General features: G+C 47.4%; 1 protein-coding gene across 1 annotated transcript in view; it reads left to right on the forward strand.

Moving 5' to 3' along the window:
• Positions 1 to 246: 246 nt before the first annotated feature.
• The window catches only part of LOC149347324 (uncharacterized), a 33572-nt gene continuing 18765 nt past the window's right edge, over positions 247 to 15053 (forward strand). Inside the window, exons 1-3 of the mRNA XM_089541551.1 lie at positions 247 to 422; positions 1207 to 1292; positions 11682 to 11826. Coding sequence (XP_089397677.1) covers positions 247 to 422; positions 1207 to 1292; positions 11682 to 11826 — 407 coding nt within the window. The remainder of the gene's footprint in view (positions 423 to 1206; positions 1293 to 11681; positions 11827 to 15053) is intronic.

Consider the following 15053-nt stretch of genomic DNA (forward strand, 5'->3'; position numbering starts at 1 on the left):
TGCAGTCGGTTGGTGTCTACGTACTCGACCAGACAAAGAACGAGTGAGAGAGTGAGGGTTTTGTGGACCTGCAAAGAACCACGGACCCAGCTTAGGCAGAAAGCAACAGGCGGAGCGAAGACATTTTGGCCGCTCCCCGGTATTGTTCCCGTGCAGCCAATGAGCGGGCGTGGCGTTTGCTTTAAAAAGCGGGCCCTGACCGGCTGAAATCACTCTTCACTGAGAAGTGTACTCCAGGCGTTTACCATGAAGCTCCTGTCGACCGCCGTTGTCTGCATCAGTGTCTTGCTGCTAGCCTCTCCGCAGCAGTCCGAGGCCCAGCTGGGCATTATGGTGGCTCCAGTCGTGTGGGCCAAAAACCTGGTGAAAGACGCCGCGCGAACCCTGGTCGCCTACAAGCTATCCCTCCCTGAGGATTACCGGTAACTGTTCCTTCCATTACTTTAGCAGTTCCTGTATGACTTCTAGCAGATATCCCGTTGCGGCTGTTCCGTCAAGGTTCTCTATGCGAAGGTTATTGATTTTGTTTGGTACACATTCCACCCATTTCAGCACTCGTGCGGCCACTACAGAGTCATGTGCACTTGGTTGATGTTCCCGGTATCACGTTCATGACCGATGCCCATTACTTCCGACTGGCGGCACAAGCAGCCCTTGCGAATTGCTCGTCTAATAGCTGACATCGTACTGCCCTTTGTATCCGCTGTTCCGTCACTATCCCCATCCTTGTTTTAAAGCGAAGTTTATTGCGTTTGTATGGTATGGTACAGAGTCCACGCTTACCGTGCGGCCACTTAAGAGTCATGGGCTCCCCTTGGCGTTACCTCTATCACATTCAGATGCGAGTACAGCTTATGCGTGGTAAGCAGTCTGTCCTTTGCAGAACTCATGCGGCCAATTCAGTGTCATGGGCACACAATTGGTGCTATCTTTATGACGTTCTTTCTAATGCGGGACACACCCAGCCAATGTCGACTGGTCGACTTCTTGCGGATACCCCGTGGCCATTGTAGCTCCTGTTCTGTTTTCGTTTTTTAGCACAAAGTGATGGCTCACTTCATTCATTCGCATTTGGAGTAGCTAAGCAGTCGTCCTGTGGCCCATTGTTTTCTCATGGTGCGCAAAGCGTAGTACAAATTGATAGTACAAATGTTTGATGGCGAAACCTTTGGCTCATCCTGTGATTATTTTCTCCAATGTTTACAGGCCTAGGCGAAGCCGCACGATCACGCTACGGGGTCTGCTACTCTGCTCCCTTCCGGCTCCAGCAAGACGGCTTCTCAAGATGGCTAGTGCAATGTAAAGCATGACTTCCTCTGAATGCTTGCTCCCGCCAGCTAATGCTGAGCCTTCCCGTAGGCTGCGTAGAAGGCGTGTAAGGATATCACCACCTGTTCCATTACCATGGAAGATGCGGTCCCCTAGCTTGCTGATGGACGGCGTCACAGGATGTACGGTCGGTGCCACGGGAGGGATTGAGCAAGAAGGTGGTGATATACGGAGTACATCCTCATCGATCTTGACAACTCCGCATTTGAATGCGTTAAGAAAATTTGCGCTCATTCATAAGGCATGGAATAAAGACATGTTCATTGAAATAGCTGTGTCCTGTGCAAGGTGCTTCTGATGCCAAGAAGCCACACGACATCGTGTTAGGTGCGACGTGGTGAACTGTTATCGAACTACTCTTGCCAGTGCTCTCAAAGATGATCTACTTACACTCTACCTCAAAGGTTTCCTGCAACAATATGGAAGCGAGAGACCGCTTACGTTAAGGTTGAAGTGTATAATAGACATACCCATCACTGAACTCATTGCTGCAAACTCCCTTAAACCAAGGTGGTGTATCTCACGAAAGATGGGCCCCGTGCCATATGACGGCCTTTAAGGCATGAATAAAGACATTTTACCTTAAGGAGATCGACCATCTCCGTCGAAGAGATTCTCGTTTCCCAAGCGAGTATATAACCTTTTCTTCAGCAATTGCTATATTATTATATTATGCTATGTTGTGTCTAAATGTTGTATTAGTTTTTTATCGGCCGCCGCGGTGGCGCAGTGGTTATGGTGCTCGGCTGCTGACCCGAAAGACGCGGGTTCGATCCCGGCCGCAGCGGTTGAATTTCTTTGGAGGAGACATTCTAGAGGCCCGTCTACTGTGCAATGTCAGTGCACGTTAAAGAACCCCAGGTGGTCGAAATTCTCGGAGCCCTTCACTACGGTGTCTCTCATAGCCTGAGTCGCTATGCGACGTTCAACCCCAACCCGACCAGTTTTTATCGCACGAATGCCAACTCGGTTAGTTATGAATAATTTCACTGACTGTACTGTACATTCAAACTAGGCGCTTGAAGGCTTGCCTTGACTAAGGCGTTATTGTTATTCGTGCTGTGTCACACGCATGTTCGCTCCTCGCACGGGTAGCCGTGTAGCATTCATTCATGCCATGTTCCATTTTGCACAGTTATCAGAAACACTCCAGTTGTTGTGAACTTTATTCCTTTATGTGTTTGTATTACATTCTCAGCGCCCAATGGGTCCCTGGTGGATGCTCTGAGAAGCTTATTACTTGCTGTGTATCTCTGGTTCATGTCAAGAAGTCGGTTGTGCGCTAAATGTAAGCAGCATGCGGGACTGCATGCGGGCTGTTTGATACACTTGCAACCAGAAACGTAGCTTTGGGACGGGTGAGCTGTGGGTGTACATGTGCTCAAGCCATGTGCGAAGAAAAAAAAGAAAAGAAAACCAGAAAACCCACCGTCAATAATATGTCAGCGGTGTAGTACATCAGTATACAGGTAAGACATGCTAACAGGTTGATTAAATAATATTGAATAGTTAACTTTTAACTATTGCTATTAGGCTCCTTAATTGTTGAGAGGTGTCTAGTATAGTGTCAATAATATTCATATACATTTTTAGAACTTTGAAAGCGCGGTTACCCTCGGCGCTGTGGCCCGACAAATTTTGACAACTTAGACGAGCTAGTGCACTGGAGAAGTTGCTTTGCCTGCAAGCTTCTCGAACACGCTTGTATTTTGGCGCGATGAAGCCAAAATTTCTTGTGCCATAGCGCCGAAGATAAGCCCGTTTTGGGTTATTCTAAAAATGATATGGATATTACGATGTTCTACACGCCTATTAGTAATTAAGGAGCTTGGCAGTAATTCTGTATTCTGATGTACTACACGGCTGACAATGCTGTGCTGAAGAAAGCACTCTGCTAACTATAAGAGTCTGTTTTCAAAAATTGTGCAAAGTCATAGGTGAAACACCCTCTATAGGATTGCGAACGCTGTGAAATTTGTGGTTGCTTGTGTGAAATGTCGCAATTTTTTGTATCTTTTACGTTGTACTCTGTTAATCCAGTCGTGTAATGTCTCCGTCTTGGGCAGATAGTATTAAAAGGTAAACAAATATCCAATGACCTATGTGAACGGGACGAAATACCGGGCAAGCACATGACGCAGTGTTCTCACCGCAATCAAATTAACCTCACATCAGTTAACCCAGTTCAACACCCTGCTGCATAATTAATTCTTCCTGAGAAGCATTCTTTTTTGTGTTCCTTAAAATATCGGTAAACGTACGTGCGCAGTAGCTGCGCAACGTGTTGTTTGTGACGCTAACGGACACATGGGGGAAATCAGGCGCGCAAGCCTGGCTCTATAATCTCTTGCGGGAAAGTATTTTTTGTTTTTTTCACGGCTTGAATTGCTGGCTCGTCTACATTAACGCCGAAATCTCGAAACTCTGAAGAAGCTTTCAATTGAAACCCTTTCACAACACAAGGGCATATGTAATAGTGCGTAAAATCATAATTGGTTCCTGACCACGTGCTTCGCATACCGAATTTTTTACATCGGCTTGTCCGTGAATTTCGGTTACTGTGTACTCACAGCATTGTCAGAAGTGAATTATGAAGAATATGGTATATTTTGGCTGCCTTTTTTCTTTTGATGTTCATGATTAAACGCCCAAGCATCTGACACGATTCGGCATGCATGCCTACAAAACTTCACGCGTCTACTTTCTAGAGCTGAACGGGCAACAACGTTGTCACCGAGCTAAAGCTTCAATGCACTTTTCTGCACAAAAGTTGGAGGTAATGCTCAGGAAATGTTGAAAATTAATTCGAAAATTCATTCAGTTTCAAATGATTCTTCATGGTGCACTTTTTACCCGCAGGCCGGGTGTAGGAAGAAACATCCCCGAAAAGAAAAAATGTGGCCGGAGAAAATGACCCCCGAGGAAGCGCCCTCAAAGAAAAGAGGTCCCCAAGTGAAAAGCTACAAAAGAATAATTTATTCCGGAACCTACTTGACAAAAAATTGCCCTCTATATCTGACTGTTCCTTATAGTTGGAAATATATATAATCATGAAGTATTTTGTACTATCAGACCCCACCTATGCAGCCCTCCATTCGGAAAATGGGGTCTGAGTTACATGCTTTAGAAACCAGCCCCAATCAAAGTTTCTGCCGAAGTGGAACCTTTCCTGATGCAGCGACTCTTTCAACATCTGGAAATACACACTTTTCTGCACCATGTTTTTTACCGGTCTCCAGACTTAAATGCGCAGTATTCCAGTGCATCGCCACGCATTCGCTGCTTAGCATTCGCGAATGCATTCGGAAGGGACTTTACAGAGACTGTATACTTCAATTCGGCACAATTATGTTTCAATATACACCGAAGTTTGTCGAGACAATAGGGCACAGGCCGATGGTGCTCACGAACGACCTCCGCTCGCGCTGGTTTAATTTAAGAGCATTTTACCGAACATGTCAATGCACACGAAACCAAAGCGCCAGTGGGCGAACTAGAACACTTGCGCGTGTATGGCGTAAACTTTCAATGTGCGTGCATTCGTGCTTTGCGTATCATTCGTATTTTTGCCCGTATATTTGTGAATATGCCCTGAAGAAACAAAACTACAATCGTTTTTCTTAACAACATGCGATAAGTTCGTGTTTGGAGCGGGCCCGTTCTTCACTATAACTTTTACAGAGAGGCAGTTACTTATGAAATTTTTTCTTCGCATTAGCTTAGGAAGCCCTCAGATTTTGCTTGCAACCCACTATTTCAGTAAATGAAAGTTTGTTTCTATAAATAAAGTATCAACCACAGTGAAAAACGACGGAGAGCGCCTGTTTCGGAAAGAGGTTTTTGGTCGAAAGCCTCTGTAAGACGCTCCGAAAGATCGGGAAAGGAAGCGAATATTAAAAACAAAAGTCCAAATTTATAGAAATTCGTAGAAGGAACAGTTGTCGAAACAGGGTGGCCTGGTTTCACTGGGTATTGGCAGCGTGGGGGGGGGGGGGGGGGGTTCTCCGAATGAATACAGGGCCCTGAGCACTCAAGGCACTATCCCCCTGACCACCCTCTTTATTCTTACAATGCAGCGCGTTGGGGGAAGATGTCGGTTTCACACAGGAAGTCTAGAGGGTGTTGGTTTCACAGAAAGGAAAGGCATTTCAGACACTCTTAGGACTTCCTCTAAAACCTGTGGTTAAGAAGCAGTGCGCAGGTCAGGCCGTGAATCACTCGGTGCGGAAGGGTGAACGGAAGTCATTCCGGGAAGTTTGAGGTACAGTGCAGGGTCGTTAGTGTTGAAGAGACCGCACCCTAAGGCTCGGGAACAAAGGACCATTTCCTGTCTAGACACCGATGGCAACCTTTTACTCTTAGGGCTTCCTCTAAAACCTGTGGTTAAGAAGCAGTGCGCAGGTCAGGCCGTGAATCACTCGGTGCGGAAGGGTGAACGGAAGTCATTCCGGGAAGTTTGAGGTACAGTGCAGGGTCGTTAGTGCTGAAGAGACCGCACCCTAAGACTCGGGTACAAAGGACCATTTCCTGTCTAGACAAGTCGGCTACCCTTCCCCAGCCTCAAACCCATCATCACACTCCATCCTTCGTTTGAAGATGGCACATGGCCAAAGCCAGGGGGAATCCTCGACGATATACTAAGCTGGGGCTCAGTTGAATAGGAACCCTTCCCACATATCCCTTCCAGGAAGACGCACACAGCAAGTGGTCCGCGATTAGCAGCTGGGGTCTTCCTCCTTCACGTCACCGCTGCACTTTACAAGGAAAGCAGGCATGCAAAGCGGCAGTAAATGAGGCTGCCATGCCCTAAGTATTTCGAAGAACCTAAAGGGGCGAAAAAAAGGCAGTAGGCTCTGGGTTCGTCAATCTATCTTTCACTGGTGACTCATGCATCGTAACTCAGAGACCGTCAATTTGGAACGTGAAAAATAAGCAAAAAAAAACGATTCTAAATGTTTGAAGAACCAATTCAAAAGAAATTTTTATAATTTTAGCTTGGTCAGTGCATCAACACGTTTTTTCAGTTTCATGTTCCGCATACCGTTCCACGTTCTTTGAAATGTCACCGAAATTTAGTTCGAGTCTTTTAGCTACGCCTCTCAAATGATGGTCTAGTAGTGAAAACAGTTACTACGAAAGAGGCCGGTAGTGGGCATTTAGTGTTGCAAGGCAAAGGAGTGATTTGACTGATCATGGCATGCGGTGCCGACCGCCGCGCTGGACCGAAGGATTCGTAAAGAAAATAAAAAAAACGACGATCAGTGACGAACACTTGCGCCGGAATCCGAAGCGAAGCACTTCCTTGATTTCGTGAACTTTTTTTATTTCGTCAAGTTCCAACACAGTTGAGGTGTGACACAGTGCGCCGAAATTGAGCTGTTCAGAACGCACGAGTTTCTGGTACCATTTCGACTTTAGCGCACCCATGTAACTCGTATACACTAAGATAATAGCGTTGCGTCATTACCAAGAACGTACGCCCTAAGGCCCTAAATTCTTTTTAGTGGTAATTGATTGCTGTCATTGCGTTTTGCAAGTAAGTTATGTTTTTTAAACAAAGCATCAGTCTTTAGCATCATCTCATATTGCCTGCGACAAGATACACCATCGCCTTTAGCGGAGCGGTAATAAGCTAGTCTACATTGTAAATTTTTATGACATTTCTTGTCGGCACAACCTCCTGCAGTGATCGGGACGATCTTTCACTGAAGGGAACTTTAGCAGGAGATAGTAACGGGCAGAAAACGCCATAAATTGCTATTCAACGCAATATGACAGAAGCCAACAGCCACAGCAACCAAGGGGCACAGGGGATTTTTTTATTATTTTTTTTATTTAGTTTGTGGTGTTGATCAATTTAGAATATTACAGAATATGTTATCGCTTAAAGATAATTGATTAGAAAAGCAGAAGAAAAAACAACCACATGCCGCCGGTGGGATCCGAACCCACGACCTCCGAATTACGCGTCCGGTGCTCTACCTGTGAGCTACGGCGACGGCTGTCAATTCTTCTGCTTTCGGGGGTATTTATGTTTACAAGTAACCTAACCTTGAGAGTGTTCAGCAGCGCCACCCACGTTCATAAGCGGTGGACGTAGAACGTCGTGAGTTACCGCAGGTGTGACGTAGAACGTCATCGAACGGAGAGGGTGGAAGCTGCGTGAGAACCCTCTTATGCTTCCTATGACGTCAAGGCTGCCAGAATCGAGGCCCTCGCTAAGCAATTAAGCAAACAAGGGAAGTGGAATGAGGGGCTCGTTATAAATATGACAGAAGCCAACAGCCACAGCAACCAAGGGGCACAGGGGATTTTTTTATTATTTTATTTTATTTAATTTGTGGTGTTGATCAATTTAGAATATTACAGAATATGTTATCGCTTAAAGATAATTGATTAGAAAAGCAGAAAAAAACAACCACATGCCACCGGTGGGATCCGAACCCACGACCTCCGAATTAAGCGTCCGGTGCTCTACCTCTGAGCTACGGCGACGGCTGTCAATTCTTCTGCTTTCGGGGGTATTTATGTTTACAAGTAACCTAACCTTGAGAGTGTTCTGCAACCTAATTTGCTACAATTAATGGCACGACGCATAGCAGCTAAGATGCAATACGGCGCAGCGATGCAGGATGGCGCAGAGGTATAGCATCCGCCTCGCATGCAAGATGATCGAGGCTCGAAACCCGGTATCGCGGAATTCTCCACCGGGTTTAAAAAAAAGAAAGAGAAAAGCTCCGCATGATGCTGGAACTGTATAACCAGGCCTGGGGTGCGACCTGATCTCGGTCGCCAGAACCGACAACGCACTCCCTCACCAGAGCAGGATTTGGCCACCCTGGCGTAGTACTTGGCCACCATCTTCCATGACCAAACAAATATAGGGCACAGAGATCATTTGTTGCATCCTCCCATGGACGACTTATCCCGGAGGAAATGGGCAGCGGGGTACGGTCAAACGAGACTTCTCAAAGGTACACTGTTGTCATGCACAGTTGGTGGTGCTTTCGATGTTGTACCATGATCCAGGCGCTTACGATAACACTGTCGTGTAATCACCGGTTGCCAGGAGCCCCGCATTTACTGCCCGACGTTGTTCCCCTCTGCTGACTTCGTGTCTGATTCTGTAACAAAGAAACAGCATCTAATGCTAGTGCTAAACAGAAGGAGGCAACAATATATAGAAAGCAAACAAACACCATAACGACGCGGAAAATAAATGCAAGCTGCGTTTAGACGAACTAGACGGAAGTCTCATCGAGTCGCCTTTTTGAGGGAAGGGGTAAAAACTTCGTGGAAGGGAGCAGAGGACGAGCCGCGGTCTTCCTTACCGAAACCCATCCTTCTCCCATCTCTTGAACAATTGCAGGCAGCCAAACCAAGAAATAATATCCGCAAGTTGTTAACTGTTTTTTTTTTTCAGATGTTCAATGCTGCTAGGAGCAAACAAAGTTCTTATGTAATTTATTAAAAATAGAAAGCTTTAGCATAAACGTGAAGATGACAGGCTAATACGATTAAGCGTTGCCGTTGCTTACGCTATATACCGGCAGGCCAAGCGATGTTTGCGGAACGCGCACAGTTAACGTAATTAGTGTGTGTTACCTTATCAGGGTTGTTTAAGTCTCTAATTTCTGGCACGCTGTATTTGTCATTCCTGCACCGTAATCAGTGTGCAACGGCGGCGGAATACATGTTTCTTTTATATCGGATGTTCTGCACTAAGTGCTACAGTCAGGATACATCAATAGCACAATAATGCAAGTTGTAGAAAATCAAGAAGGTTTCAATGCGAAAGCGCTATTCCGATAGGTACACCCGAGCAAGATATTGCCCTGCGTGTAATCTTGTGGAGTTTGTGGTTTGTGCTAAGTGAAATAAATAAATTAATAGAAATCAGATGACCATCCGCGAGCGACTGCGTCAGAGCCCTAGGCTATCACGGCAGTCGATTACGCCCCGTATTAAACTGAAACACGCTCTCCCGCTGTGCATTGCAGATCGTCTTGTTCAACTAATAATGCTATCAAACTAATAATCGCTCTCTGAGGCATGTGGCGGTAGTGAGAGAGAGAGATGTGTGCTGCAAACGTTGGCGTGGAAAACGTTCCGGAGAAACACAGCACTAGAGCAGTACGCGTTTGCGTTGACAACGTTGCTGCAGAAACTTGGCACTGGAGCATAGGGCACCAAATAAGTTTTAAATTTTCTCTAGTGAGCCATAAACTTCTACATATCGGGTATCGCATGGAATGGGGTAATCTGAATGCTACAATGGCCTCCAAATTTGAGACCGGGTGTACGGCGACAACCTGCGCATTTCTTTATTAAGGTTATTGGAAGACTGCATGCAGAGATGAAGCTATGACCGCCGCTCTATTACGGCGTTCATGATGCCACGTGCAAACCACAGATAGATTTGTAAGGTAATGAAAGCAGCATTCCGACTCTGATTGCGAAATTTCAAAATTCACAGTTGAATATTTTGAACACGGCATGCCAATTGGCCTCTTCTTTACGACTCTGAGATCTTGTTTTTCAAAGTGTATCTTTTCCCTCTTATAAATGAACTGCGTAAAAATAATTTTTTAACTCCTTTCGGGGCGGAGAGTATTTGCTAGAAGAAAGTGTTTGGATTGTTTTGCAGCTAGCTATAAACGCGGAGCTATACGGAGTGAAACGGGCCTTAGGGGATGATGTGACGAGCGTGTTGTGGAACTGTAATCCGCAATTTTAGCCAACATCTACTGATAGCCACTATCGACTGGGTGCGGAATACTATGCAAATATTGGGAAAGCACGATAGAAGGTGCTCGCGTTAGTTGCCGCGCTTCAGTGCAGAATATTTACAGACAAAATCAAGTGCTTCAATGATATCTATGCGCCGAATCAATGCACGGATTGCCAACACAGAATGCAGTGGATTTGCAAGAATTCCATAATGAAGATCATGCGAACTTTGAGATGGTGTCATTTCGTGAGCCGCCTCGGGACTTAACAATTTTAACAAGGCTCACGGCAAACAAGAGAGTGCTTCGCTTTGGAGTCCGGGTCTTGGCGCCTAAATTTTCATGAAGGTTTTTCTTTTTAATTTCTTCAGGAATCCTTTTGAACCACCGCTGAGGACGGTGTCGAACGCCGAGAATAATCAAGCCGATCCTTTCCCTTGCGGCTTTAAACATCTTCTTTGGTTTCTTGTTATTGTTGAGAAAATATTATCGCCACCCAGAAATGGCGCTGCATGTCGAACGGGCCCAGGTGACGCGAGTGAGTAACCACTTAACATGAGACCTGGTTCTTATTATTCTAAAGGCAGATTCACACTATCGACCGCCAGTTCGCGGCCTGTCTGTCTCGCGGGAATTTCACTGGTCACTACAAACTAACAGTCTGCAGTTCGATGCAGACAAGCGTACGAGGTCGACAAGAAAAGCAACTGACGCTTTGGGCAAACGAAAGTTGTTAGTGGAAACGCCGGGATGCAGGAAAAAGAAGGAGACGAGCTTTTGTCCTTGCGCTGTGGGCTACTCCTGCCTTACCGACCCCGCCTCTCCAACATCCCTCCGCAGCCCAAGCCCCAACAATATAAAAGTGCAGTCGCATACAACTCAACAATGAATCAGCACACGCCCCCTTAAAGGCGCCCCTCCGGCCAATGGCGTCTACTGACTCCCCGCTGATCGGTCCCTATGGCTGTTACTAACGACCGACTACAAATCACTAATTGCAACTAGGCGCCTAACTTTACTTGTTAAAAAGTTCATTATTAAAGATAGGTTAATCAGCTTACTACTTAAGACGATTCACCGGTTTTTGTAGTGTCCGCCAATACTGGTAATACTATGCCGCAAAAGCCTTACTTTTACCCCAAAAAGCCGATTTTTACAAATTTTACAGTCTTCCCTGAAACACCCGATATATATTTGCGCGCTTTTAGTGCTTCGCCTTGGCAGACCTAACGAAACACTTTCACTACATGCACCTTCCCTTTTATTATTTTTTGTTTGCGGTGTCTCAAGTTTCAGAAGCAGCGAAGAGCACATGGAAGGAAGCATCGGTTGGCATGGGACAAGGCCAAGCAGGGCAATCCGTTGTTCGGGGCAAGACGAGGGAGAGGTGTTGCACGTAGAGGAAGGAGTAGGCAGGCAGGGCGAGAGTAGCGAGACAGTGGTTTCTGGGCTGTAAAAAAGCTAGCTTGGAAACCGGCTTAGGTACAAGGTGGAAAGGAGCATGAATTGAGGTGCGGCGTCATTTTGGCCCCTCCCCTGTACGGTTGGTGTCAAGCCAATGAGCGGGAGGCGCTTGCTTTAAATTGCGAGCCCAGACCGGCTGAAACTACTACTGTCTTGCAGGTGTTTACAATGAAGCCCGTCCCGAGGACCCCAAGTGCGTCAGTGTCGCAGGGGTCGCTCCCCCGCAGCAGTCCGAGACCAGGCTGGGCATCATGGGTCGCTTCAAAGCTTTCCCTGGCCACAAGGGCACTGGCTGCAGCGATGGGTAAGAGATTTTCAGTGAAACCGCCACCTACTATTCCCAGCTCGAGCGTTACAATGAACCGCACAGCACCGATGGCCTCAGAAATGAGCGACATATGCCAGTACAGCCAGTGCCGTCGAGGGATTGTCATCACGGCGTGGTTGATACCTTTGCCCCTGGTGGCGTGATCGTAATTACGTCTTCCATGCGTCTGCAGTGCTTCGGTAGTGTAGGAGAAGGCATTACATTTACCATAAACGTGGGAATGTGCTTACGGTGGCATGCTGGTTTTCTCGCACAGATTTCAAGCGTCGCCCGGTGGTCAGTCCAATAGATGACCCTGAAGGGGAGGATCCCGCATGGCACAGCGATGAAGACCTTGCTCTGGTAAGAATGTTATTTTTGTAATGTTAAGAGTGTGCCTGTTGATATTAGTTTTGTAACCTTATGTAGTTCTTACGTAGAATGGCGTCACTGGTTTAGAGCCCAGTTTCTAACGCCTTGCGAGGCCTACCAGCTTAGTTTGGAGCGCTGCCTCGTCCCTCTAAGACAGGAGGGCCAGGCAGCAAAACCTCGAGCCCCAGTTAAAGCGTTTGGCACTTAGGCTTGATCCGAAATTTGACTTGTACCATTGCCGGACGCATTGAAAAGTTCCGTGGAAAGCAGCGTCGTTTTCTCCTTCTCTTGTGTCATTGCCAGCAAGACAGTTCTTCCTCCCGCAGCGCCGCTTCCAGTATCTGATCCCTGTGCTTTCATCCGTGCTGTCGGCGCCCTCGTGGCTTGTAGTTTTGGTGAAGTCTTCACAGCGGATTGTAGTCGTAGAGAGTCTGAACAGAGAGTCTGATCAAGCCACTTGTCCTCGCTGTTCCGGCACTATTCTCTATCTTTGTTGGGATTCCACCATTTGTAGTGTTCGTCAAAAGCGCCCATTAGTCCCTAGTGTCTCGCAAATGTCGCGGTGTACGGGTTTGTTGTGCAAAATCGTTGGCTAATCCTGCCTGCATTTTTTTCTCAATCTTTGCAGCCTTAGGCGAGGAGTTCCTAGGAGGGGAGGTGTTCCTACTTCGCCTTGGTGAATGCTCCGCTGTGCTGCATTCCGGTGGCTGCTGCGATGGCCTTTTGAATTCTGATTCCATGAAATAAACTTGTTTTGTTTGGCTAACTATGCCTCCGGGGCTTTGTGGCATTCACAACTTGAGTCCGCAGTGATTTGTTGCGCCTTGAAAAATGGCTTGGCTGGCTCTTTTCAGAGCTCTCTGCCGTCATCCGCCGAGAGGCTTTGGGATTACGATAGGCTGTGACTTTAACGAACAGTGACGTTTTATAGTGACTTCAATTTTCTGTTACTCTCCTTTCTCTTTCTTTTTTTTATCCCCTCACCCCCTTCCCCCCGTGTAGGGTAGCAAACCGATTATTATTTCGGTTAACCTCCCTGCCTTTCCTCTTCTATATCCTCCTCCTCATCGGTTGGTGTAAGATGGAGCAAAAGGCTCCTACGCGTTTCAAGTTTGAGCGAGGTTGACATATAGATCTGATAGCAATAGGATATGATAGTTTCCGGCGACGCTTTCAGCATGCAGAAATGCACTCTTTTCTTTTTATTTAGAGTTTATTGCCTGTCCCCGCACCTAGACAGCGAACGCTTGGGATCCGCGACTGGTAATGAACGGGGAAAGTTCTGAGAGGGTGCGGGGTCGCTAGTTCTGAGGAGGCGCAGGTACAAAAGGCTGTTTCCTGCCTAGACTCTGCTCCCCTAAAGATGGATCCTGTGGCGTCACTGGAGGACTATCTTCAAGCGCGCGGCACCATCATCCATAAGGATGAAAAAAGGTGACAGATCACGTGCTACAGCACTGGCGCTGTAGCCTGGGATAGCCTGGTGCCAGTGCTTACTCCCTCCGGTTATTGTCCTGCGCCTGTGTACTGGCAACCCTCCTTACCTTTGACGTCACTGGAGGACTATCTTCAAGCGAGCGGCACCACCATCCATAAGGATGAAAAAAGGTGACATATCACGTGCTACAGCACTGGCGCTGTAGCCTGGGATAGCCTGGTGCCAGTGCTTACTCCCTCCGGTTATTGTCCTGCGCCTGTGTACTGGCAACCCTCCTTACCTTTGACGTCACTGGAGGACTATCTTCAAGCGAGCGGCACCACCATCCATAAGGATGAAAAAAGGTGACATATCACGTGCTACAGCACTGGCGCTGTAGCCTGGGATAGCCTGGTGCCAGTGCTTACTCCCTCCGGTTATTGTCCTGCGCCTGTGTACTGGCAACCCTCCTTACCTTTGACGTCACTGGAGACTATCTTCAAGCGAGCGGCACCACCATCCATAAGGATGAAAAACGGTGACATATCACGTGCTACAGCACTGGCGCTGTAGCCTGGGATAGCCTGGTGCCAGTGCTTACTCCCTCCGGTTATTGTCCTGCGCCTGTGTACTGGCAACCCTCCTTACCTTTGACGTCACTGGAGGACTATCTTCAAGCGAGCGGCACCACCATCCATAAGGATGAAAAAAGGTGACATATCACGTGCTACAGCACTGGCGCTGTAGCCTGGGATAGCCTGGTGCCAGTGCTTACTCCCTCCGGTTATTGTCCTGTGCCTGTGTACTGGCAACCCTCCTTACCTTTGACGTCACTGGAGGACTATCTTCAAGCGAGCGGCACCACCATCCATAAGGATGAAAAAAGGTGACATATCACGTGCTACAGCACTGGCGCTGTAGCCTGGGATAGCCTGGTGCCAGTGCTTACTCCCTCCGGTTATTGTCCTGCGCCTGTGTACTGGCAACCCTCCTTACCTTTGACGTCACTGGAGGACTATCTTCAAGCGAGCGGCACCACCATCCATAAGGATGAAAAAAGGTGACATATCACGTGCTACAGCACTGGCGCTGTAGCCTGGAATAGCCTGGTGCCAGTGCTTACTCCCTCCGGTTATTGTCCTGCGCCTGTGTACTGGCAGCCCCCGCTCCCTTTCAAGTCCAGTGAAGTCCCTTCCACCAAGACACACAAAGGAAAGGGGGCAGGCGCCAACCCATGACTCACTGGTGAAATCATACCTGGAAGTAAGCCAGTCTGCCACCTACAAGCATCCGCAGTGGGCACAAGACAAGTTAAAGGATTGAATCAGGCCGGCAAATGACTCACTCCCGCGTTGGACTCAATCCCCCCCCCCCTTTTTTTATGAGCCGTTTTATAGAAATTGTGATTTCCGATGCCCCAACAAGCAGTTACTTT

Source organism: Amblyomma mixtum, chromosome 4, assembly GCF_055824585.1.
Source record: "Amblyomma mixtum isolate Tamu chromosome 4, ASM5582458v1, whole genome shotgun sequence".
Classification (NCBI taxonomy): domain Eukaryota; kingdom Metazoa; phylum Arthropoda; class Arachnida; order Ixodida; family Ixodidae; genus Amblyomma; species Amblyomma mixtum.